This window comes from Pristiophorus japonicus, chromosome 3, assembly GCF_044704955.1.
Source record: "Pristiophorus japonicus isolate sPriJap1 chromosome 3, sPriJap1.hap1, whole genome shotgun sequence".
Taxonomy (NCBI): domain Eukaryota; kingdom Metazoa; phylum Chordata; class Chondrichthyes; family Pristiophoridae; genus Pristiophorus; species Pristiophorus japonicus.
In genome coordinates, this window is record NC_091979.1 from 109,742,886 (window position 1) to 109,767,789 (window position 24,904).

At 45.9% G+C, this 24,904-nt stretch overlaps 1 protein-coding gene across 1 annotated transcript in view; it reads right to left on the reverse strand.

Moving 5' to 3' along the window:
- The window catches only part of myo3b (myosin IIIB), an 839,677-nt gene that overhangs the window by 186,429 nt on the left and 628,344 nt on the right, over nucleotides 1-24,904 (reverse strand). Inside the window, exon 28 of the mRNA XM_070874695.1 lies at nucleotides 18,627-18,704. Within this exon, the coding sequence (XP_070730796.1) occupies nucleotides 18,627-18,704 (78 nt within the window). The remainder of the gene's footprint in view (nucleotides 1-18,626; nucleotides 18,705-24,904) is intronic.

Below are 24,904 nucleotides of genomic sequence, written 5' to 3' on the forward strand. Positions count from 1 at the left end.
ATAGATAACAATTAGACTGGCCTTCTTACACTACCCTCACAGTATTTTGGCATTGGTTCTGATGAAAGGAAGCCTACTAAGGTTAATATCCCCACTTTGATCTCTGTTGAGGCGTACCAGAAAGAATTAATTTACATTTCAGATGAAAAAAAATGTTGACAGTATGAAAAGGCAACTTGTTTCTGGTATGCGAATGTGCTGCAACAGAATGAGAATGGAGAGGAAGTTGTGAGGAGGCAGCAGGGATAAGCACCATTGCTGCTTTTATAGTGGAGTAGATGAAAGGAAGTTAGATTTCAATGTGTAGTGTTTTACAGAAGCACATAAACCAAATGCTGCTGGAACCTCCGAGACCAAATCTTTACATAGAATGAAGCAATATACGAGTAGAGATTTCAATAAAAGTAGGCACAGGTTTAACAAATCATCTGTATAATTAATCATATTTTTCCAAAAATCTGCTGGCTGTAACTTCAGTGGGAGACAGGAATGGTAGGAATCTAGTTGTATCCAAGTTGCTGGGATGACAGTGTCTCTGCCTGTCCCTTAAAAGGTCGTACATGTTGTTATATATGCAGATTATAGATCTCCTCTCTGTGTGGTCATTGTATAGTTGCATAAGATGGAGACTTGTTTACCTGATGTACTATCAATAAGGTTTACACTGTGTATATACTATGCTGGCACCAATATCGGGTGCAACTGGTGGAGACCGGGGTTTCCTGCCCTGGTGGCAGGGGCTGTATAAAAGGGAAGCCACCATGCGGCTGCCTCACTCTGGAGTTACGAATAAAGGACAAAGGTCACTACAGTTTGAGTACAACACATTGCCTCGTGGAGTCATTCATAAGTACATTACAGACATAATAACTGGCGACGAGAATACGGACTTTCACGCAATTATGGCTACCTTTGGCACACTAAAAGACTTTGCAGAGGGTGATGATTGGGATACCTTCACGGAAAGGCTCGAGCTATAATTCGTGGCAAACGACCTGGCAGGGGAGACGGATGCATCGGCGGAGAAGCACAAGACTATACTGCTGACCAGTTGTGGGCCCGAGGTTTACAGTCAGGGACTTGCTGGCACCCACGAAGGCCAAGGATAAGACATATGATGAGCTGACTAAACTAATTCGTGACCAACTAAAACCAAAAGAGAGCATCCTCACGGCAGGCACAGATTCTACACTCACCGCAGACCTGAGGGCAAGGAGATTGCAAAATATGCTGCCGACCTCAGGAGACTTGCGGCACCCTGTGATTTTGGTACGCACCTCAACGAAGCTTTGCGAGTCACCTTCGTTATGGAAACATAGAAACATAGGAATTGGTCTCCTTCACAAGCTATTATCTGCCGACACCACAGTCAACCTGCAGTACAACACATTGCCTCATGGAGTCATTCATAGGTAATTTACAGACATAATACATGTAAAGAGATAGAGCAATGGGCAGGGACTCCAAATTTCAGAGCACCCAGGACCTTGCTTTCTTTGGGATCTGGCATATGATTGTCACTGGTACATCTAGGGAGATCTGGGTATCAGCTAACCAAGGGGTGGATGTGGTGCCCACCAGGGTGTCCAGGCTCGGATTGTAGCCTAACTCCCCAAAGTTTGGCCAGTCAATTTTTTTTGTAAATGGACTACGGGGGTACCTACATGTTTCTTCCTGGGGTGGGAGAAAAAGGAGGGAGAGAGACACCCAGACCCTTCCCTCTGACCCAGGACTCCAGTCAGACTTTCAAGCTTTACCTACAACTTGCACCATTACCAGCTCCTTTTGCCTTGCACTATTATCCTATCCCTTCCTAGACCTTTCCTTTTGTTCTTTCCTCCCCCCGAACCCCCTCTTTCCCTGCTCCTACACTTTATTAAAAACCTGTTACATCTCTAACTTTTTCCAGTTCTGACAAAGGGTCATCGACCTGAAACTTTCTCCACAGATGCTGCCTGACCAGCTGAATATTGTACACCTCGATTTTTAAAATGCTTTTGACAAGACGGCAGAAAAAATCTGATGGGATTTTGAGGTGGATACGGAATTGGTTGCATTCTCTTGGACAGAAGGTTATTATTAATGGCAGTGGAGTCGTGCATGGATCAGTTTTAGGGCCCATTGCTCTTTACCATCTTTATCAATCATCTGGATGAAGGCATCAGAAGAACTGTTTGAAAGTTTGTTAATGATACAAAGATTTGTGGAATTGTTAGGATCACAGATGAGAAAAATAGATAACAAGCGATCTAGATTCAATATGGGAATGAGCTTGTAACTGGCAATGTCACTTAATATAAATAACTGTAGTGTTATGCACATGGGGAGGCTAAAGCTAGGCATGTGTACATCTGACGAAAGGTCATCGGCCGGGAACATTAACTCTGTTTCTCTCTCCATAGATGCTGCCTGACCTGCTGAGTATTTCCAGCATTTTCTGTTTTTATTTCATATTTCCAGTATCTGAAACACTTTGCTTTTGTACATATGTATATCATGCAGGATTGTAAATTAAGGCAGGAGAAGCACCTAGGAATCATAGTACAGGAATCTCTGAAGGTTCATAATCGGTGCCAAAATTCTATTTCAAAAACAGGTGGTGCATTCGGATGTATTGTCAGGATGATCAGATACAAAACAAAAAATATTTGTAGGTACTGTTTAGATAGTACATTGTTCAAGCCTCATGCAGAATAGTGTTCACTTTATTTCCCCTAATAACAGGCAATAGAATCCCTGGAAAAGGTTCATAGGAGGGCCACTATATTGTTAACTTGTTTAAAGTCCCTTGGTTACCACAATAGATTTAGAAAGCTGGGGCTCTTTACTTGAAAATTGTAGACTTCTTGGAAATCTGATTGTGTCAGCTGTGGCTCAGTGGGTTGCAGTCTCGTCACTGAGTCATGACATTTCTGCAGCCAGCGATCTGCTCAACCACACCCTCACCACCACCTTTGATGCCCTAGTCCCTATTAAAACCATTACTCACTCTCACCTTGGCCATTCCCCCTGGTACAGCCTTCATCTTCACTCCCTCAAGTCCAAGGGGCATAGACTTGAACGGCTGTGGCGGACAACTGGTTTAGCCATTTACTGCCAGATCTGGCTGGACCACATAAAGAATCATTGGGTCCTACTCTTGTTTGAAAAAACTGCTCACTATTCCAGGATCATTCTGGAATACAAAGATAACACCCGGCTACTGTTCTCTGCTGCTAACCATCTTCTTAAACCCCTCTCCCCTGTCTCCACCACACTCACCGCCAACAACAAGTGTGAGGAGCTCATAGACGTCTTTGTCTCAAAGATTGAGACCATCCGATCAGCTGCCTCTATGAGTTCTCTTCCTTCTCCTAGCCCACCGGGCCAAACTTCCTCTGAGGCTGACCCCTGCCCTAGCCCTAAACTCACATCTTACATAAGAACATAAGAACATAAGAACATAAGAACATAAGAAATAGGAACAGGAGTAGGCCATACAGCCCCTCGAGCCTGCTCCGCCATTCAGTAAGGTCATGGCTGATCTGATCATGGACTCAGCTCCACCTCTCTGCCCACTCCCCATAACCCCTTATCCCTTTATCGTTTAAGAAACTGTCTATTTCTGTCTTAAATGTTTTCAATGTCCCAGCTTCCACAGCTCTCTGAGGTAGCGAATTCCACAAATTTACAACCCTCTGAGAGAAGAAATTTCTCCTCATCTCAATTTTAAATAGGCGGTCCCTTATTCTAAGATTATGCCCTCTAGTTCTAGTCTCCCCCATCAGTGGAAACATCCTCTCTGCATCCACCTTGTCAAGCCCCCTCATAATCTTATACGTTTCGATAAGATCACCTCTCATTCTTCTGAATTCCAATGACATCCTTTGTGACTGTAACAAAGGTAAACTATCCCTTCCCAGCCTCCTAGACCTGTCTGCAGCCTGTCACACAGCTGACCACTCCATCCTCCTCCGATGCCTCTCCACCATCGTCCAGCTAGGTGAGACTGCATTCACCTAGTTCCATTCATATCTATCTTATCGGAGCCAGAAAATTTCCTGCAATGGCATCTCTTCTCATGCCCACATCATTACATCTGGTGTCCCCCAAGGATCTATCCTTGGCCCCCTCTTATTTCTCATCTATATACTGCCCCTTGGGGATATTATCCGAAAACTCGGAGTCAGTTTCCACATGTACGGTGACGACAACCAGCTCTACCTCTCCACCACTTCTCTCAACCCCTCCATGGTCTCTAAATTATCAGACTGCTTATCCGACATCCAGTACTGGATGAGCAGAAATGTTCTTCAATTTGATATTGGGAAGACCGAAGCCATTGTCCTTGGTCCCCACCAAAAACTGCGTTCCCTGGCCACTGAATCCATCACTCTCCCTAGCATCTATCTGAGGCTAAACCAGACTGTTCGCAATCTAGGCGTCATATTTGATCCTGAAATGAGCTTCCTGCTACATATCCACGACATAACTAAAACCGCCTATTTCCACCTCCGTAATATTGTCTGCCTTGGCCTGGCCTTAGCTCATCTGCTGCTGAAACCCTCATCCATGCATTTGTTACCTCTAGACTTGACTACTCCAACGCACTCCTGGCTGGCCTCCCATATTCTACCCTATGTAAACATGAGGTCATCCAAAACTCGGCAGCCCGTATCCTGACTCGCACCAAATCCCATTCACCCATCACCCCTGTGCTCGCTGACCTACATTGGCTCCCGGTTAAGCAACACCTCAATTTCAAAATTCAAATCCTTGTTTACAAATCGCTCCATGGCCTTGCCCTTCCCTATCTCTGTAATCTCTTTCAGCTTCACAATCCCCTGAGATGTCTGCGCTCCTCAAATTCTGGCCTCTTGAACATCCCTGATTATAACTGCTCAATCATCGGTGGCCGTGCCTTCAGCTGCTTGGGCCCTAAGCTCTGGAACTCCCTCCCTAAACTCTCCGTCTTGCTTTCCTCCTTTAAGACGCTCCTTAAAACCTACATCTTAGACCGAGCTTTTGGTCATCTGCTGTAATTTCTTCTTATGTGGCTCGGTGTCAAATTTATCTGCTTTATCTTATAACACTGCTGTGAAGCACCTTAGGACGTTTTACTGCGTTAAAGACGCTATATAAATAAAAGTTATTGTTGTTTGTTGTTGAGTCAGAAGGTTGTGGGTTCAAGTCCCACTCTGGGGGGCTGGAGCACAAAACAAATCTAGACTGAAACTCCAGTGCAGTGTTGAGGGAGCACTGCACTGTCGGAGGTGCCATCTTTCGGATAAGATATTAAACCTCAAGTGGAGGTAAAAGATCCCATGGCACTATTTTGAAGATGAGCAGGAGAGTTATCCCCTGTGTCCTGGCCAATATTTATTCCTCAATCAACGTAACAAAAAAAACCCAGATTATCTGGTCATTATCACTTTACTGTTTGTGGGACCTTGCTGTGCGCAAAATGGCTGCCGCAATTCCTACTTTACATAAGAACATAAGAAATAGGAGCAGGAGTAGGCCATATGGCCCCTCGAGCCTGCTCCGCCATTTAATACGATCATGGCTGATCCGATCATGGACTCAGGTCCACTTCCCTGCCCGCACCCCATAACCCTTTATCGTTTAAGAAACTGTCTATTTCTGTCTTAAGTTTATTCAATGTCCCAGCTTCCACAGCTCTCTAAGGCAGCGAATTCCACAGATCCACAACCCTCCGAGAGAAGATATTTCTCCTCATAGTTTTAAATGGATGGCCCCTTATTCTAAGATTGTGCCCTCTAGTTCTAGTCTCTCCTATCAGTGGAAACATCCTCTCTGCATCCAGCCCATCAAGCCCCTTCATAATCTTATACATTTCAATAAGATCACCTCTCATTCTTCTGAATTCCAATGCATAGAGGCCCAACCTGCTCAACCTTTCCTCATATGTCAAACCCCTCATCTCCAAAATCAACCTTTTCTGAATTGCCTCAATAGCAAGTATATCCTTTCGGAAATATGGAAACCAAAACTGTATTCCAGGTGTGGCCTCACCAATACCCTGTATAACTGTAGCAAGACTTCTCTGCTTTTATACTCCATCCCCTTTGGAATAAAGGCCAAGATTCCATTGGCCTTCCTGATCACTTGCTGTACCTGCATACTATCCTTTTGTGTTTCATGCACAACTACCCCCAGGTCCCGCTGTACTGCAGCACTTTGCAATCTTTCTCCATTTAAATAACTTGCTCTTTGATTTTTTTCTGCCAAAGTACATGACCTCACACTTTCCAACATTATATTCCACCTGCAAATTTTTGCAGATTCACTTAGCTTGTCTATATCCTTTTGCAGATTTTTTGTGTCCTCCTCACATTGCTTTTCCTCCCATCTTTGTATCATCAGCAAACTTGGCTACATTACACTCGGTCCCTTCTTCCAATTCGTTAATATAGATTGTAAATAGTTGGGGTCCCAGCACTGATCCCTGTGCCACCCCACTGGTTACTGATTGCCAACCAGAGAATGAACCATTTATTCCTACTCTCTGTTTTCTGTTCGTTAGCCAATCCTCTATCCATGCTAATATATTACCCCCAACCCTGTGAACTTTTATCTTGTGCAGTAACTTTTTATGTGGTACCATGTCAAATGCCTTCTGGAAGTCCAAATATACCACATCCATTGGTTCCCCTTTATCCACCCTGTTCGTTACATCCTCAAAGAATTCTAGCAAATTTGTCAAACATGACTTCCCCTTCATAAATCCATGCCGACTCTGCCTGACCGAATTTTTCTTTTCCAACAATGACTATACTCCAAAAATAATTCATTGACTGTAAAGCGCTTTGAGATATCTGGTGGTCGTGAAAGGCACTATATAAATCCAAGTCTTTCTTTCGTTAAAATCATAAAAAATTTGGGTCCATATGTTTACGGGGTTAAAAAAATGCACCAGTATCTGTTTGGTCTTAAGTTTGATTTAGAAACTGAGCATAAGCTGCTCATATCGCTATTCTTAGAGAGCAAAGGGATTAATACCAATGCCTCTGATGGGCGCTCACGCTGCCTGCATATAACTATGTAATCAGTCAGCTACCATTGCCCACCACCGGGGTGGAAATCGCACAGCCTGCAGACTTGCTCTTGGTGATGGATGCATTTGAAAACGAAAAGTCACCCGTTATGGCCTGCCAGATCAGGACCTGGACCAGCCAGGATCCTTTACTGTCCCTTGTAAAAAAAACTGTGTCCTCCATGGGAGCTGGTTCAGCATCCCAGCGGAGATGCATGAAGAGATCAAGCCGTTCCAGCGGCGCAAAGACGAAATGTCCATACAGGCGGACTGTCTTTTGTGGAGTAATACCACTTGGTTTTGCCTAAGAAAGGCAGGGAAACATTCATACGCGACCTACACAGTACCCACCCAGGCATAGTAATGATGAAAGCTATAGCCATGTGTGTGGCCCGGCATCGACTCAGATTTGGAGTCTTGCATGAGCTAATGCAACACTTGGTCTCAACTGAGCAATGCACCCAGGGAGGCACCGCTAAGTTTGTGGTCATGGCCCTCCAAACCGTGGTCTAGGATCCACGTTGACTTTGTTGGCCCGTTTCTAAGCAAAATGTTTCTGGTTGTTGTGGATGCTTATTCAAAATGGATTGAGTGTGTAATAATGTCTGTGAGCATGTCCACTACCACCATCGAGAGCCTACGAGCCATGTTTGCCACGCATGGCCTGCCTGATATCCTTGTCAGTGACAATGGGCCGTGCTTCACCAGTGCTGAATTCAAGGAATTCATGACCTGCAATGGGATCAAGCATATCACATCTGCTCTGTTCAAGCTCGCATCCAACAGCCAGGCAGAACGGGCTGTCCAAATCATCAAGCAAAGCTTGAAACACGTGTCGGAAGGCTCCCTGCAGACCCGCCTGTCCCGAGTCCTGCTCGGCTACTGCACCAGACCCCACTCGCTCACCGGGGTTCCCCCAGCCGAGCTGCTCATGAAAAGGGCACTCAAAACTCTCTTGTTCACCCTGATCTCCATGATTACGTCGAGGACAGGTTGCATCAACAAAGCATGTACTGTGATCGCGCAAATTTGTCATGCGATATTAAAGTCGATGACCCTGTATTTGTACTCAACTATGGACATGGTCCCAAATGGCTTACTGGCACTGTCATAGCCAAAGAAAGGAGTAGGGTGTTTCAGGTCAAACTCGCAAATGAACTAACTTGCAGAAAGCATTTGAACCAAACCAAACTGCGTTTCGCAGACAGCCACGAACAACCTGAAGAGGACACCAGCAACTTCGACCCTCCGGCACACATACAAGTGGCAACCGACATCATGGTTGACCACGAAGCTGAACTCACCATCCCCGGCAGCCCAGCAAGGCCAGCTGCACAGCAGCCCAGCGAAGAGCCAACCAACTCACCTACACCTGCATTTGTACCGAGACAATCGACTAGGGAGCGAAAGGCCCCAGATTGCCTCACCCTGTAAATAAGTGTACTATTGACTTTGGGAGGGAGTGATGTTATGTATGCAACCCTATGTAACCAGTATTATACTGCCACCAGTGGGCGTACCTGTTGGAGTCCCAAGGGATTCCAGCATCCCTTGGGAGCACTGTATATAAGCAGGCCTCCCATGCTGTACCAACACTCTGGAGTTAGAATAAAGGAACTAAGATCACACTTACTCACGTCTACAGTACTCAGTTACATTAATTTATTACGAACATAACAATGAGGGAGAAAGTGGAGATCGAATTGGATAGACTTCAAAGCGAGAGAATCATATCATCAGTCGAATTCAATGAGTGTGCAAGCCCGATTGTTCCGGTACTTAAGAGCGATGGCACGGTCATAATCTGCAGCGACTACAAGGTAACGATCAACCGAGTTTCATTACAGGGCCAGTACCCGCTACCCAAAGCCGATGATCTCTTTGCGACACTAGCAGGGGGAAAGGCATTCACTCTCTTACATGACCCAGGAGCTGGCTGAGTCATTGATAAAATGAACATGCATTAACACACACAAGGGACTGTTTTTGTATCACAGGTGCCCGTTCAGGATCCGCTCGGCTGCAGCCATCTTCCAGAGGAACATGGACAGTCTGTTGAAATCGGTTCCACGCACCGTTGTATTTCAGGATTACATCCTAATCATAGGTCGTGACTCCACCGAACACCTGCACAACCTGCAAGAGGTTTTAAGTTGACTAAACAGAGTCGGACTCAGGTTGAAACGATCCAAGTGTGTCTTCCTAGCGCCAGGGATAGAATTCCTGGGGAGGAAGATTGCGGCAGATAGCATCAGGCTTACGGACTCGAAGACAGAGGCCATCAAGAATGCACCCAGACCACGAAATGTAACGGAGCTGCGCTCGTTCCTGGAACTCCTCAACTATTTCGGTAACTTTCTTCCAGGGTTGAGCACCTTGCTCGAACCATTGCACAAGTTGCTATGCAAGGGAGACGACTAGGTTTGGGGTCAAAATCAAGAGGCCGTCTTCAAAAAGGCCAGAAACTTGCTGTGTTCGAACAAGTTGCTTGTATTGTATGTGTTATGGATGGAGAAAGAGTCAGACTGAACAATGCCAAGTACGAAAAAGTCTGAGCATGTGCTCTAAATGTCCTTCAAATTCACAATGTCCTGCAAGGCGTCTTAGCTCGGCGACATAACTTGCCACTTCCTGGCCTTCAGATCTTTTGTAGGTGTAGAATCGGTACCTCGCCATCAGAACACTTTCCTTCGGGTTCAAATGCTCTCGGACCAGTGTGCACAAATTGTCGTACAATTTCTCCGTGGGTTTCGCTGGAGTGAGCAGATTCTTCATGAGGCCATACGTTGGTGCCCCACAGACAGTGAGGAGGATCGCCCTTTATTTGGCAGCATCCTCTTCCCCATCTAGCTCGTTGGCCACGAAGTATTGGTCGAGTCGCTCCACAAAAGTTTCCCAATCATCTCCCTCCGAGAATTTCTCCAGGATGCCCACTGTTCTCTGCATCTTTGGGTTCGCTATCTATATCTCATTGCCAGTTGTTATGTATGGAGAAAGAGTCAGACTGAACACTATGAACTCAAAGTAAAGTGTGACCTTAGTCTTTTATTGCAGGTCTCCAGGGTGCCTCTCCAACCTGTGAGGTCTCCTTAAACACCTGTGCTCCCAAGGGATTATGGGATCCCTTGGGACTCCAGGGGATGAGCCCTCTGGTGGCTGTATAGAGTAAATACAAGTTTACATCTATAACAACATGACCCAAGCAAACGTCTAGTTTTAGCATGTGACACGTCGTCATACGGTGTCGGGTGTGTTTTACAGCAAGCAAATGTAACGGGCAAACTTCAACCAGTTGCATATGTGTCCAGAATTCTATCCAAGGCCGAAAGAGCCTACAGTATGGTTGAGAAGGAGGCTTTGGCCTGTGTCTATGGGGTAAAAAAAAATGCACCAGTATTTGTTCGGACTCAGGTTCGAGTTAGAAACTGACCACAAGCCCCTAATCTCACTGTTTTCGGAAAGCAAAGGCATAAATACCAATGCTTTGTCGCGAATCCAAAGATGTACACTAACACTGTCGGCCTACAATTATACGATCCGCCACAGGCCAGGCACTGAGAACTGCGCCGATACCCTCAGCCGGCGACTGTTGCCTACCACCGGGGTGGAAGTGGCAGAGCCCGCAGACCTGTACCTGGTCATGGACGTCTTCGAAAGTGCAGGGTCACCCGTAACGGCCCGCCAGATCAGGACCTGGACCAACCAGGATCCTGTGTTACCTCTTGTAAAAAGTTGTGTCCTCAATGGGGGCGGGTCAGCGGTCCCAAGAGAAATGCAAGACGAGATCAAGCCGTTTCACCGCCATAAAGACGAAATGTCCATCCAATCGGATTGCCTCTTACGGGGCAACCACGTTGTCCTGCCAAAAAAAGGCAGAGCAACCATCATACGCGACCTACACAGTGCCCACCCAGGCAAAGTCATGATGAATGCTATCACCAGGTCCCACGTCTGGTGGCCCGACATTGACTCGGACTTGGAGTCGTGCGTGCGCCAATTGAGCAATGCCCCCAGGGAGGCTCTACTTAGTCTGTGGTCCTGGTCCTCAAAACCATGGTCCAGGATCCACGTAGATTATGTGGGCCCCTTTCTAGGAAAGATGTTCCTAATAGCAGTGGACGCCTACTCTAAATGGATCGAATGTGTAATAATAGCATCCAGCATGTCCACTGCCACCATTGAAAGCCTCAGGGCCATGTTCGCCACCGATGGCTTGCCTGACATTCTGGTCAGCGACAATGATCCGTGTTTCACCAGCTCAGAAGCCAATGAATTCATAACCCGCAATGGCATCAAGCATGTCAGGTCTGCCGCGTTCAAACCCGCATCCAACGGCCAAGCGGAGTGGGCAGTCTAAACCATAAAGCAGAGCTTGATACGCGTCACGGAAGTCTCCTTACAAACCCACCTATCCCGGGTGCTGATCAATTACAAGACACGACCCACTTGCTTACCTGGGTCCCCCCTGCGGAGTTACTATTGAAATGTTCACTCAAAACCAGGCTCTCCTTAGTCCACCCTGACCTCAACGATCAGGTGGAAACCAGGCGTTATCGGCAAAACATGTACCATGATCGCACGGCTGTATCACGCGACATCAATGTAAACGACCCGGTGTTTGTGCTGAATCATGGTCATGGCCCCAAATGGGTCGCTGGCACTGTTTTAGCCAAGGAGGGGAAGAGAGTGTTTTTTGTCAAACGTGCAGAAAGCATTTGGACTAGACCAAATTGCAATTTACAGGTAACCAGGAACTACCAGAAGAGGACCTTACCTTCAGCGATCCACCTACACACACCCAATCAGCAACAGACCTAGCTGCCAACCACGAGGATGATCCCACCATCTCCAACAGTCCAGTCCAACAGCGCTGCAAGACAGCTGTGGCCCGACAGATTCACCCATGCCAGAAGTGACACTCAGACGATTAACCAGGAAGCGCAAAGTTCCGAATCGCCTCAACCTGTAACTAACTTGCATCAAAGACTTTGGGGGGGAAATGTTGTCATATATGTATACTCTGTACATACTATGCTGGTACCACTAGAGGGTGCAACTGTGGGAGGCCCAGGCAGGAGCTGTATAAAAGGCTGGTCACCACATTGCAGCCTCACTCTGAGCGACAATAAAGAGACTAAGGTCACAGCAGTTCAAGCACAGCACTAGGCCTCGTGGAGTTATTCTACAGATAAGTAAAGACATATTAGAGGTAGTAGCCATGATTCATTCATTCATTCTACGCCAGACCAGTGTGCCCACCGTCTTCATTGGCCTGAATCAGGATTGTGGTTGGCTGCTTGGGGACAAGGGATATCCCCTGTCCACTGGGCTGCACACTCCTCTGTGGAACCCCAGGACAGTGCCAGAGTATGCATACAATGATGTTCATTGTGCCACCAGGTGCATCATCAAGCAGTGCATAGGCATCCTTAAGCAGAGGTTTTGGTGCCTGGACGACTCTGGTGACACCTTGCAGTACTCTCGTATATGTGTCTCCATAATCGTTATGATCTGCTGCATGCTGCACAACCTGGCCATCATGAGGGGACAGGAGGATGAGGATGAGGATGAGGATGAGGATGAGGATGATGATCATCATCATTACCCCAGAGCTAGGAGGCGTTTACCTATCGCCACCCTGGAAGGGTAAGGTGCAGACTGGCCAGCACCCTCCTGGGTCCTCACATATATGGAGGTGCCTGACACCTCCCCTGCAATCTCCCTCCATGCATTATATACTGGCGGTCTGCCAGGTCTCCCCACGTCAGGAAACAGTATTCTTCTTCTGTCCTCCACACCATTCATTAGTGTCTCCAGCTCCATATCAGTGAACCTGTTGGCTCTCCTTGCACCTCTTACACCAGCCATCCTTTGAAACTCCTTCCAACCTCCTTTCCCCCTCAGGGCCTTGCTGCAAACCCTGTCCAGGGAGCAGATGGCTCGTTAGAAACCCTTATCTGCATGCTGAATTTCTCAGTGATCATAACACTCAAATTAAGACACCACACCACTGAAAAATCCACTTTGGAAGGGTTCATTAGAGCTGGAACGCATTTTTCCACTTTTGGAACTGAATATAGGGTGGCCCAGCCACAAAATCTTTTTGGTGTTAATGTCCCCAAAAAGGTGGGGGGGGGGGGGGGGGTGGGCGGAGCACCAGCTTTCCAGTGGTACTGAATTTCGGACCCAAATTGTTTAGTTTCACAGTGCTGTTACACCAAAGCCTCATAACTTTACTATGCACTGCTCTTTTTTCAAAATATTTTGCTATTTATTTTCGAGGCTCTTGGCTTCATTTGGAGGTTTCCCTCAAGACCACTCCTTGTTTGGGAACTTTCAGCAAAAATAAAGGCCACGATTCTACGTATTGAGGCGGGTTTGCTGCGGCCGGGGTCTGTAGTGAGGTTCCAGCCCGCTGCTCTCTCTATCCTGCTCTGTACAAGTGATCTTACGGTGATTGCGCTTGTTAAGCCCGCCCAGCAAGGTTCCCAGCCAATTAAAAGGAAGCAGATCTGATGATGTCAATTGATAATGCACCACCAGACGGTTTCTATAAAAGGGATCATGTCCAAATTGATTTTGATAGTTGTGCGGTCAGTGATCTACAGTACTGAGGAGCTTCAAACACTGGCAATCACTGCACAGAGGTGCATGGCTGCACCCAGACTCTCCCATGACTCCTTCTATATGCTTCTGGAGGGAGTCACAGCACACAGGGAGGTTCTCCTCCTTTCAAATGGGCAAGAGAGACCTCCCCAGGAGACCAACACAGCCTGGTTGCACATTGCACATGAGGACATAAGCAGGGATGTCGTCCGGATGGACCAGGTTGCAATGGCGCAAACCTTTCAATTATCTCACTGGATCACGAAGCGTTATTGCAAAGCCACACTCAACCTCATCCTGCTGTGCCACTCATTACATCCCATCACTCTGCCTTCCCTACCCTACTCCTGCATATCCTTGCTCACACAAACTTACCTTGCACTTCCACCCATCCATCTCTCTATCTGTATTATCACATCGCCATCTCACTAGCCACCCCTCACACTCACCCTCATCCTCATCCTCGTGCAAGCATACTAACAACACACAAGGGTAGGCACTTTGGTGTTTCAGTCAATGATCATGTTAATGTTAATGTGTTGTCAAACATTGACATCTTTATTTTCAACACTTTGCCTTCTTGGACAGATTTGTGTTCACCTTTGGAAGTGGCTTAGTGAGTTGCAGTGAATGGTGATACATACATGTACCCCCCGCAATGGTGATAAGAACATAAGAAAATAAGAAATAGGAACAGGAGTAGGCCATATGGCCCCTCGAGCCTGCTCTGCCATTCAATAAGATCATGGCTGATCTGACCATGGACTCAGCTCCACTTCCCCGCCCGCTCCCCATAACCCCTTATCCCCTTGTCGTTTTAAATAGACAGTTTCTTAAACAATAAGGGAATAAAGGGTTAAGGGATGGCTTAGTCATTGTCGGGATGCCTAATGGTGTTGGTGTGGGGTGGTGTCAATCTGGCCCATCATGTGGCACCCAGGGTGTACAGTGTCAAGTGAAGTAAATCTGCCCATGATGAAGCCCATCCCTGGCATCCCGAGCAGCAATATGGTCGGGTGCTGATGCCCTGTGTCCTATGCAATATCAGTTGATTGCGGAGAAGGTTGAAATTGTTGTTGGTGCTGCTGGTGTGCCTGCTAATGCAGGTGTTGGGGCTGATCGTGGTGGGATTTTGAGGGCCAAGGTGAGATTTTTTCAAGGGCACCGATGTTGATGGAATAGATGGCAGGTGAGCTTGAGATGACAGAAGTAATCTGTCAATGGTGAGACAGGTTGTTCCAATGAGGTGACACTGGGTACAAAGTTTGCTCCAAACATTTGCAAGCTGAATAAAGCTCTATCTGTCTTCCAAATGCAGTAAGCAACAGCTTCTAACCTTGGAAAGTGAACACCTATGGGATCGAGCTTTTATAGACCATTTGCAGTTATCAAGTTAAGAAATCATGTCATGCTGACACAATCTCTTTACCTGACTTGATCCTCGAGCAGCGGGGCAGCCGTTGGCGAATTCTTAAAATCTAAAAGTGAGCTTAAAATAGTTTTTAAGTACCTGTTAACAAGCTCTTAATAATCAAAATTACCTTTCCCGCTGCTTGGTGTCAGGTCTGTTCGGCATTGATAGGCCCAACTGGGAGACTAGCGTGGAGGCAGGTTGACAGCAGGATCCTGACCTGCTGTCAACTATTTCAAATTTCACAGCTGACCCATCTCTGATCCCGTCCTCACAGTGCCGATAAAATTCCAGCCTAAGAGGAAGGCTGCAAAATTGTTTTCCCAATGATAATTCTTCTCTTTAAAATGTATTTCTTGGTAAAGGAAGGGTAGAAGGACCAGCAGAGAACCCAGGAAGCCAGGCTCATGAAGCAGCACTGCAGGAGATCAAAACATTTCTCTTCATACTCAACCACCAGGGTGTGTAAACCCTGAAGATCTTATTTCAATATTTCCCCAGAGTTATAGAAACATAGCAAATAGGTGCAGGAGTAGGCCATTCGGCCCTTCTAGCCTGCACCGCCATTCAATGAGTTCATGGCTGAACACGCAACTTCAGTACCCCATTCCTGCTTTCTCGCCATACCCTTTGATCCCCCTAGTAGTAAGGACTACATCTAACTCCTTTTTGAATATATTTAGTGAATTGGCCTCAACAACTTTCTATGGTAAAGAATTCCACAGGTTCACCACTCTCAGGGTGAAGAAGTTTCTTCTCATCTCAGTCCCAAATGGCTTACCCCTTATCCTTAGACTGTGACCCCTGGTTCTGGACTTCCCCAACATTGGGAACTTTCTTCCTGCATCTAACCTGTCTAAACCCATCAGAATTTTAAACGTTTCTATGAGGTCCCCTGTCATTCTTCTGAACTCCAGTGAATACAAGCCCAGTTGATTTAGTCTTTCTTGATAGGTCAGTCCCGCCATCCCGGGAATCAGTCTGGTGAACCTTCGCTGCACTCCCTCAATAACAAGAATGTCCTTCCTCAGGTTAGGAGACCAAAACTGTACACAATACTCCAGGTGTGGCCTCACCAAGACCCTGTACAACTGTAGCAACACCTCCCTGCCCCTGTACTCAAATCCGCTCGCTATGAAGGCCAACATGCCATTTGCTTTCTTAACCGCCTGCTGTACTTGCATGCCAACCTTCAATGACTAATGTACCATGACACCCAGGTCTCGTTGCATCTCTCCTTTTCCTAATCTGTCACCATTCAGATAATAGTCTGTCTCTCTGTTTTTACCACCAAAGTGGACAACCTCACATTTGTCCACATTATATTTCATCTGCCATGCATTTGCCCACTCACCTAACCTATCCAAATCGCTCTGCAGCCTCATAGCATCCTCCTCGCAGCTCACATTGCCACCCAACTTAGTGTCATCCGCAAATTTGGAGATACTACATTTAATCCCCTCGTCTAAATCATTAATATACAGTGTAAACAGCTGGGGCCCCAGCACAGAACCTTGCGGTACCCCACTAGTCACTGCCTGCCATTCTGAAAAGTACCCATTTACTCCTACTCTTTGCTTCCTGTCTGACAACCAGTTCTCAATCCATGTCAGCACACTACCCCCAATCCCATGTGCTTTAACTTTGCACATTAATCTCTTGTGTGGGACCTTGTCGAAAGCCTTCTGAAAGTCCAAATATACCACATCAAATGGTTCTCCCTTGTCCACTCTACTGGAAACATCCTCAAAAAATTCCAGAAGATTTGTCAAGCATGATTTCCCTTTCACAAATCCATGTTGACTTGGACCTATCATGTCACCTCTTTCCAAATGCGCTGCTATGACATCCTTAATAATTGATTCCATCATCTTACCCACTACTGATGTCAGGCTGACCGGTCTATAATTCCCTGTTTTCTCTCTCCCTCCTTTTTTAAAAAGTGGGGTTACATTGGCTACCCTCCACTCCATAAGAACTGATCCAGAGTCAATGGAATGTTGGAAAATTTATGTGTAAAGAAGCAATGGTTCACCCCACTATTCTGCAGAGAGATCTGAAAACTTGACTTTGTGAGATCATTGAACTACTCCCTGCAATGGATGGGAGTTGCCACTCATTGCCCATTGCCTTTCATGTGGTTCTGGCTGCTGTGTTGACAGGTCACTTGCCACCCACTCCTACTATTCCATCCATCCTGTGCCTAATTTCACTTTGTAGATTGCTCTCTTCTTACTCGTTCTTATTGCAACCATATCTTCACATTGCTGCATGCTGGTACTGCTTTAAATGGAGCACTTTTACCTTCACAAAGGCTTCTTGAGTTTACCAACCCCGCCCACCCTCATCCCACTGCACAATATTTACTGGGTCTCCCCACGTAATTGCAATTGCTGGCAGGGCATGTGCCTCTGTCCCGCTCAGCAATGTTGTAAATAACTGACCTTGCAATTATTGACAGGGTCAGTGTCAGCGGCATTGGGCAGGTCAAAGTTCTGCCCAGCTCCATCTGTCGGCAGATGGCAGGACACATAATTTCAGGGCCAGATTCTTGAGTGTAGCTTGGCAGCATAGATATTGACCAGCTTGAGCAGCTCCATCAGAACCCAAATTCAATAAGGACATGGACAACTAGGCCCTATTACCATATGATCAGACAGTAGGGATGGACTGACTGCATTGCTTGACACATGCAGATAGAAATGGGCGTGAAGTTTAGGCCTAAAACTAAGGTACCATGCGCAGGGTTATCGAATTTATAAATTGTAAGAATATGTGATAGCCCATTAAGGTAAGCAGCAATGTAATTTGCTGAGTGCTTGACACACGTCACGTGCAGCATCGAAATCAGTCTGTTAATACAGCTATTGTTTTACAACATTGCCCACATGGGTCTTAACTAGTTGGTGGTTAAAAATACTAACAGCCACAGGGATGGCAGGTGGCCTGGCAGATTATCATATTCAATAGCATTTGGGGGAGGTGGGGGTGGGAAAAGAGATTTAATGTATTACAAACCTCCCACTGACTGCTCAGATTGATTTTTCAACTTTTCCTTTCTAACAGCAGTGTCAATAAAAATCTAATGCTACTAAATCCAGGCAGATATTTAAATGCTTATACATCCTTGTCTTTGCCAGAAAAGGAAAATTCTTTGAACAGGCAAGTTGATTTACTGCCAAAGTGACCCATTACAATCCACCAACAGTAGATTTTAGGTCTAAGTTCAGATGAAAAAAACACACCTAAAATTGTTACCTATTTTTCTCTTTTGCTGTGAATTTCCAGCATTTTCTTTCATTTTTAATTCTAGGACTATATATTGTTGTTTGGCAGTTTCTGATATTCCTGTAAAACTGTATAATTCTTTTATTCGGCCATCGTAGAAATATCTTTATGCTCTACAACAAAAGTTGATACTAAAGATAATTAATATATGCAAGTATGAAAACTATAATTTCTATGAAAATATGCATCACAATTGGGTTACTGTAGCATTTGTTAGATATAGCTGCTATCTACAACATTTTTGTTTAGGAAGTGTAAAGTGATATTTTAGAGCACTTGCATTACCTGTTTGAATACAAATGGCAGCTTGTCTTTGTGTCTTCAGTTGCTTGTAGATTTTATGAGCAACATGTCCTCTCCAGGCTAATAACAAACAAGTGACTGATGAGCCAGGGATTGGAAAGAATAAACTGCATATAATGCATAATTATTAAACACACAGTCTCCCTTTGGCTGGCTTGTGTTCTGCCAGAATTTGTATGAATGCTACAAGATTTACTTGAAAAAGGGTGTTTTTGCTTTACAAAGCAATTTTAATTCATGGAAAAAAGGGAAGTGATTTTTGCAATATGTTTACTTAAAATATATACAATTTCTTTAATGTCTTGGATGTGTAACCAATATGTACATTTAATTTTCATAACTTTTAAACACTTCTATGAAAATACAAATTTCTAAATATCTGTTTTTAAGTGAATAAATCAAGTCCACTTCCCCCTTCCATTGCTCAGGCTCTATAAATATGCACCTTTTGCCCATGACTGGTATTCTCTGTCCTTATTTATGGGCGTTTATAAATCTTTCACGTTGTGTATTTTTACAGGGGATAAACTTGTCTGTCTCGGATATTTTCTTCAAGTAGATTATTTGGGAGAGTTAATTTGATCTGAGAGCATTCACATGATTTTGACAGTACTGTCATATAAAACTGGATGCGAGAACCTGGAATTAATCTTGCAATCATCAGTGGATGCAATACAGTGTAAATCATGCAGTTTGAGTCTTATGCCAGTGTATCCTAGATTCTGGATTGGCTGACCTGGGACCAAGACCCATTATTAATCACCCGATGCAGTTGTATAATTTGCAGTTGTATGCATGTTATGGGGCACAAAATGTTGTTATATGTAATGATGTCATCACAAGACTTGACTTGACAAACATAAACTGCTTATGAGTATGATGAGTAGGGTTGGGCTATATAAAAATAAAATGCTTTTTACATCTGATGCATGTTGCAAACTACTCTCCATCAAAGATGATGTTGTTGAGGAAGTTGGTCTTGTTTTCTTTGGAAAAGAGAACACATTGGGGTAATTATCCAAGTATGTGCTGTAGCCCCTTTAAGCCACAACAGCAGGTCTTTAAATCTGCTCCAGCGCCAGATATCCTGTTTCCATGCATGCTTACAACATATGGCCCAATCTGCGTTAGAAATGCTGAATAATCATTAACAACAGCCTGCATTTATATAGTGCCTTTCATGTAGGAAAACGTCTGAAAGAAATAAAAATTCTTTTAAGCTGACTGGACAAAATATTGAGAGGTCCATACCATGCTTATGGACATCTGGATGTGCTATCACGACCCTGCCACACCGAGTGGAAAATTAATAATGTTATTGATACTTTATTCGGAATATGAGCTACAAGGCTACTATGAACTTTTTATTCCAGATTGACTGAGGTAAACTCTGAGGAATGGTAAGTTCTCTTGATTTTGACCCTCTACAGCAGAGTAAAGTGCCATCTGGAACAAGTTTAGAGTTTAGACAATAGAATTAGTTCTCTGTGATAAACTTTGAGGTTGAATATTTTTTTGATCGGAACATAAAATGACATGGATCTTCGTCAAGTGGGCGCTTGTGTGCATATGCATGCATACATAAAATGAGTAAGCCATTCAGCCCCTCGAGCCTGATCCACCGCTATTCGATTAGATCATGATTATCAGAACTTCAACTCCATTAACCCGCCACTGCTACATATCCCTTGATACCCTTACTTAACAAAATCTATCTACTTCAGTCTTGAGAATTTCAAGTGAGCCAGCATCCATAGCCTTTTGAGGGCGAGAGTTCCAGATATCCACTAACCGTTGTGTGAAAAAGTGATTCCTGATTTCATTCCTAAAGGCTTGCCCTCTTGTTCTGGATTCCTCCACCAGACAAAATAGTTTCTGTTATGTTTAGAATAACTCCACAAGACTGGAAATCTTAAGCTCAAACTGTTGTGACCTTGGTCTCTTTATTGTGACTCCAGAGTAAGGAAGCAGCATGGTAGTCTGCTTTTTATACAGGTGACCCTTGGGTCTCCCACAGATGCGCCCCCTGGTGGCAAGTCTTACACATTGGGAATGTTTACATACATAATATCATTCCCCCCAAAGTCTTACGTAAGTTATTTACAAGTTGAGACGATCCGGGGCTCAGCGTTCCCGCATTGATCGCCTGAGTTGAAGTCCTAGCATGGGTGAGTCGGTCGGATCATTGCTGCACTGCAGCACGGCTGGTCTGATCAGACCATCGGGTATGGTGGGTTCATCCTCATGGTTGACCGCGAGGTCGATTGCTGGTTGGGTGTGTGTGGGTGGATCAATGATGGTAATGTCCTCTTCAAACTGTTCTTGGCTGTCAGAGAACCGCAGTTTGGTCTGATCCAAGTGCTTTCTGCACGTTTGTCCGTTCAAAAGTTTGACAAAAAACACTCTATTCCCCTCCTTGGCTAACACAGTACCAGCAACCCATTTGGGAACATGACCATAATTAAGAACAAACACAGGATCATTAACTTCAATGTCGCGCGATCGTGGTACATGTTATGCCGGTGACGCCGGGTTTCTACATGATCATTGAGATCCGGGTGGACTAAGGAGAACCTGGTTTGAGTGCTCTCTTCATCAGCAATTCTGCAGGGGGAACCCCTGTAAGCGAGTGGGATCGCGTGCAGTAGCTGAGCAGAATCCGAGATAGCCGGGTCTGCAGGGAACCGTCCGTCACATGTTTCAAGCTCAGTTTGATGGTTTGGACTGCCCGTTCCGCTTGACCATTGGATGCGGGCTTAAATGGCGCAAACCTGACATGCTTGATGCCATTGCGGGTCATGAACTCGTTGAATTCCGAGCTGGTGAAGCACGGTCCATTGTCACTAACAAGGATGTCGAGCAAACCATGTGTGGCGAACATGGAGGCTTTCAATGGTGGCAGTGGACGTACATGATGATATTATTGTACATTCAATCCATTTAGAGTGAGCATCCACTGCTACTAGGAACATCTTTCCGAGAAAGGGGCCAGCGAAATCTATGTGGACCCTTGACCGCGGTTTGGAGGGCCATGACCACAGACTCAGTGGGGCCTCCCTTGGTGCATTGCTCAACTGTGAACAAGTGTTGCATTGGTGTATGCATGACTCCAATTCCGAGTCAATGTCAGGCCACCAAACGTACGACCTGGCGATAGCCTTCATCATGACTATGCCTGGGTGGGTACTGTGAAGGACGCGTATAAACGTTTCCATGCCTATTTTTGGCTAAATTACATGATTCCCCCATAGGAGGCAGTCCAAATGGATGGACATTTCGTCCTTGTGTCAGTGGAATGGCTTAATTTCATCTTGCATTTCCCCTGGGACCACCGACTAGCTTCCATTGAGGATGCAGCCTTTTACTAGTGATAGCACCGGGTCCTGGCTAGTCCAGGTCCTGATCTGGCGAGCCATGACGGGGGACCTCTCACTCTCAAAAGCATCCATTACAAGGAGCAAGTCTGCGGGTTGCGCCATTTCCACCCCAGTGGTGGGCAATGGTAGCCGACTGAGGGCATCCGTACAGTTTTCCGTGTCAGTCTATGGCGGATTATATAATCATACAGAGATAACGTTAGTGCCCATTTTAGGATGCGGGATGCAGCATTGGTGTTAATATCTTTGCTTTCTGCGAACAACGAAATGAGCGGCTTGTGGTCGGTTTTGAGCTCGAACCGGAGCCCAAATAGGTATTGGTGCATTTTCTTAACCCCGGATACGCATGCTAAGGCTTCTTTTTCAATCATACTGTAGGCTCTTTCAGTCTTAGATAAGCTTCTGGACGCATATGCAACCGGTTGCAGTTTGCCTGACCTATTGGCTTGCTGTAACACACAATCGACCCCGTACGAAGATGCATCACAGGCTCGTACTAAACGTTTACACGAGACATACAATGCAAGTAACTTGTTAGAACATAGCAGGTTTCTGGCCTTGTTAAAGGCTGTCTCTTGAGCTTTACCCCAAACCCAGTCATCACCCTTGCATAGCAATAAATGCAATGGTTCCAGCAAAGTGCTCAACCCCGGTAGAAAGTTACCAAAATAGTTGGAGTCCCAGGAACGAACGCAGCTCCGTCACATTCTGTTGTCTGGGGTCTGGATGCATTCTTGATGGCCTCTGTCTTGGAGTGGGTGGGTCTGATGCCGTTCGCCGCAATCTTTCTCCCCAGACATTCAACCTCTGGTGCCAGGAAAACACACTTGGAGTGTTTCAACATGAGTCCCACCCTGTCCAGTTGCTTGAGAACCTCTTCCAGGTTGTGCAAGTGTTCGGTGGTGTTGCGGCCAGTGATCAAGATGTCGTCTTGGAACACCACGGTGCACGGAACCGATTTCAGCAGACTCTCCATATTCTTCTGGAAGGTGGCTGCCCACCGAACGAATCCCAAAGGGGCATCTGTGGTATATGAACAGTTCTCTGTGCGTGTTGACGCACATCAATTTTTTCGAAAGTTCAGCCAGCTCCTGTGTCATGTAAGCAGAGGTTAGATCCAGTTTTCAGCTTGGTGAACGACTTCCCCCCTGCTAGCGTTGCAAACAGGTCACCCACTTTGGGTAGTGAGTACTGGTCCTGTAACGAGATTCAGTTGATCGTTATCTTGTAGTCCCCACAGATTCTGACTGTCCCAGCGCTCTTCAGCACCGGAACAATTGGATTGGCCCACTTGTTGAAATCGACTGGTGATATGATCCCTTCTCGTTGAAGTCTGTCCAGCTCGATCTCGGCTTTTTCTTGCATCATGTATGGAACCGCTTGGGCCTTGTGATGAACGGGTCGTGCATCAGGGACTAGATGGATCTGCACTTTGGTGCCTGTGAAGATGCCGATGCCTGGCTCGAATAACGACGGGAATTTGTTGAGCACTTGAGCGCACGAGGCGTCATCCTCCAAAGACAGTGCTTTGATGTCGTCCCAGTTCCATCGGATCTTTTCGAGTCAGCTTCTGCCGAACAGCGTTGGGCCATCGTCTGGTACAATCCATAGTGTTAAATCATGCACAGCTCCAGCATACGATACCTTCACTGCTGCACTGCCAATGACTGGTATGAGCTCTTTAGTGCAAGTGCGCAGCTTGGTGTGGATCGGACTTAGTTTTGGCCTTTGTGCCTTGTTGCCCCACAGTTTCTCAAAAGCCTTCTGACTCATAATTGACTGACTCGCCCCCGTGTCCAATTCCATGGAAACTGGAATGCCGTTTAATTTGACTTTTAACATTATCGGAGGGCTTATGGTGGTGAAGGTGTGTATCCCATACACTTCCTCTTCAGCCTTGGGTTGAGTTGCCTCTCTTACTCGTTCAGCGTGATCCATGCCAGATCGGACATCTTCTGCCAACTCTGCCACGTGGTGAGTCGCAGCACGTCTGCACATTCGCCGGAGGTGCCCCATTGTTCCACAGCTCTTGCACACGTAGTGCTTGAATCAACATTGATGGGCTCAATGATTACCCCCGCAGCGCCAACACGGTGCTAATTGATTCGCATTCATGCCCCACGGCGGACTCTGAGTCATCCTAGGTCTGGCCTCTGCGGGCATGTAGGCCCTGCCATGTACAGTTCTGCCTGCTGAAGGCGTTATTTTATGCACAGTAATTACTGGTGAGTTCTGATGCTGCAATGATATCTGTTTAGTGTTATCGTTCGTGGACATAAAAGCCTGGGCTATCGTGATGGCCTTGCTCAGATCTAGGGATTTGGCAGACAGCAGTTTGCGAAGAATGACCTCGTGGCCAATTCCAAGCACGATAAAGTCCCGCAACACTTCCTCCAAAAGTCCAGGAAACACACACGGTCCGGCAAGGCGTCTTAGGTCGGCGACATAGCTCGCCACGTCCTGGCACTCGGAGCGATGGTGCGTATAAAAGCGTTACCTGGCCATCAAGATGCTCTCCTTCGGCTTGAGGTGTTCCCGAACCAGCGTACACAGCTCTTCATATGGCTTGTCCGTTGGTTTCATTGGTGCTAGCAGATTTTTGATGAGGCCATATATCGTGGACCCGCAAACGGTGAGGAGAATCGCCCTGCGCTTGGTCGCGGTTTCTGCCTTTTCCAGCTCGTTGGCCACGAAGTACTGGTCAAGACGCTCAATGAAGGCTTTCCAATCATCACCCTCAACAAATCTCTCAAGAATACCAATGGCAGCCATAGCTGCGTGAAAGTTCGTGATCTGTTACTCGTCGCCAATTGTTATGTTTAGAATAACTCCATAAAACTGTATATCTTAAGCTCAAACTGTTGTGACCTTGGACTCTTTATT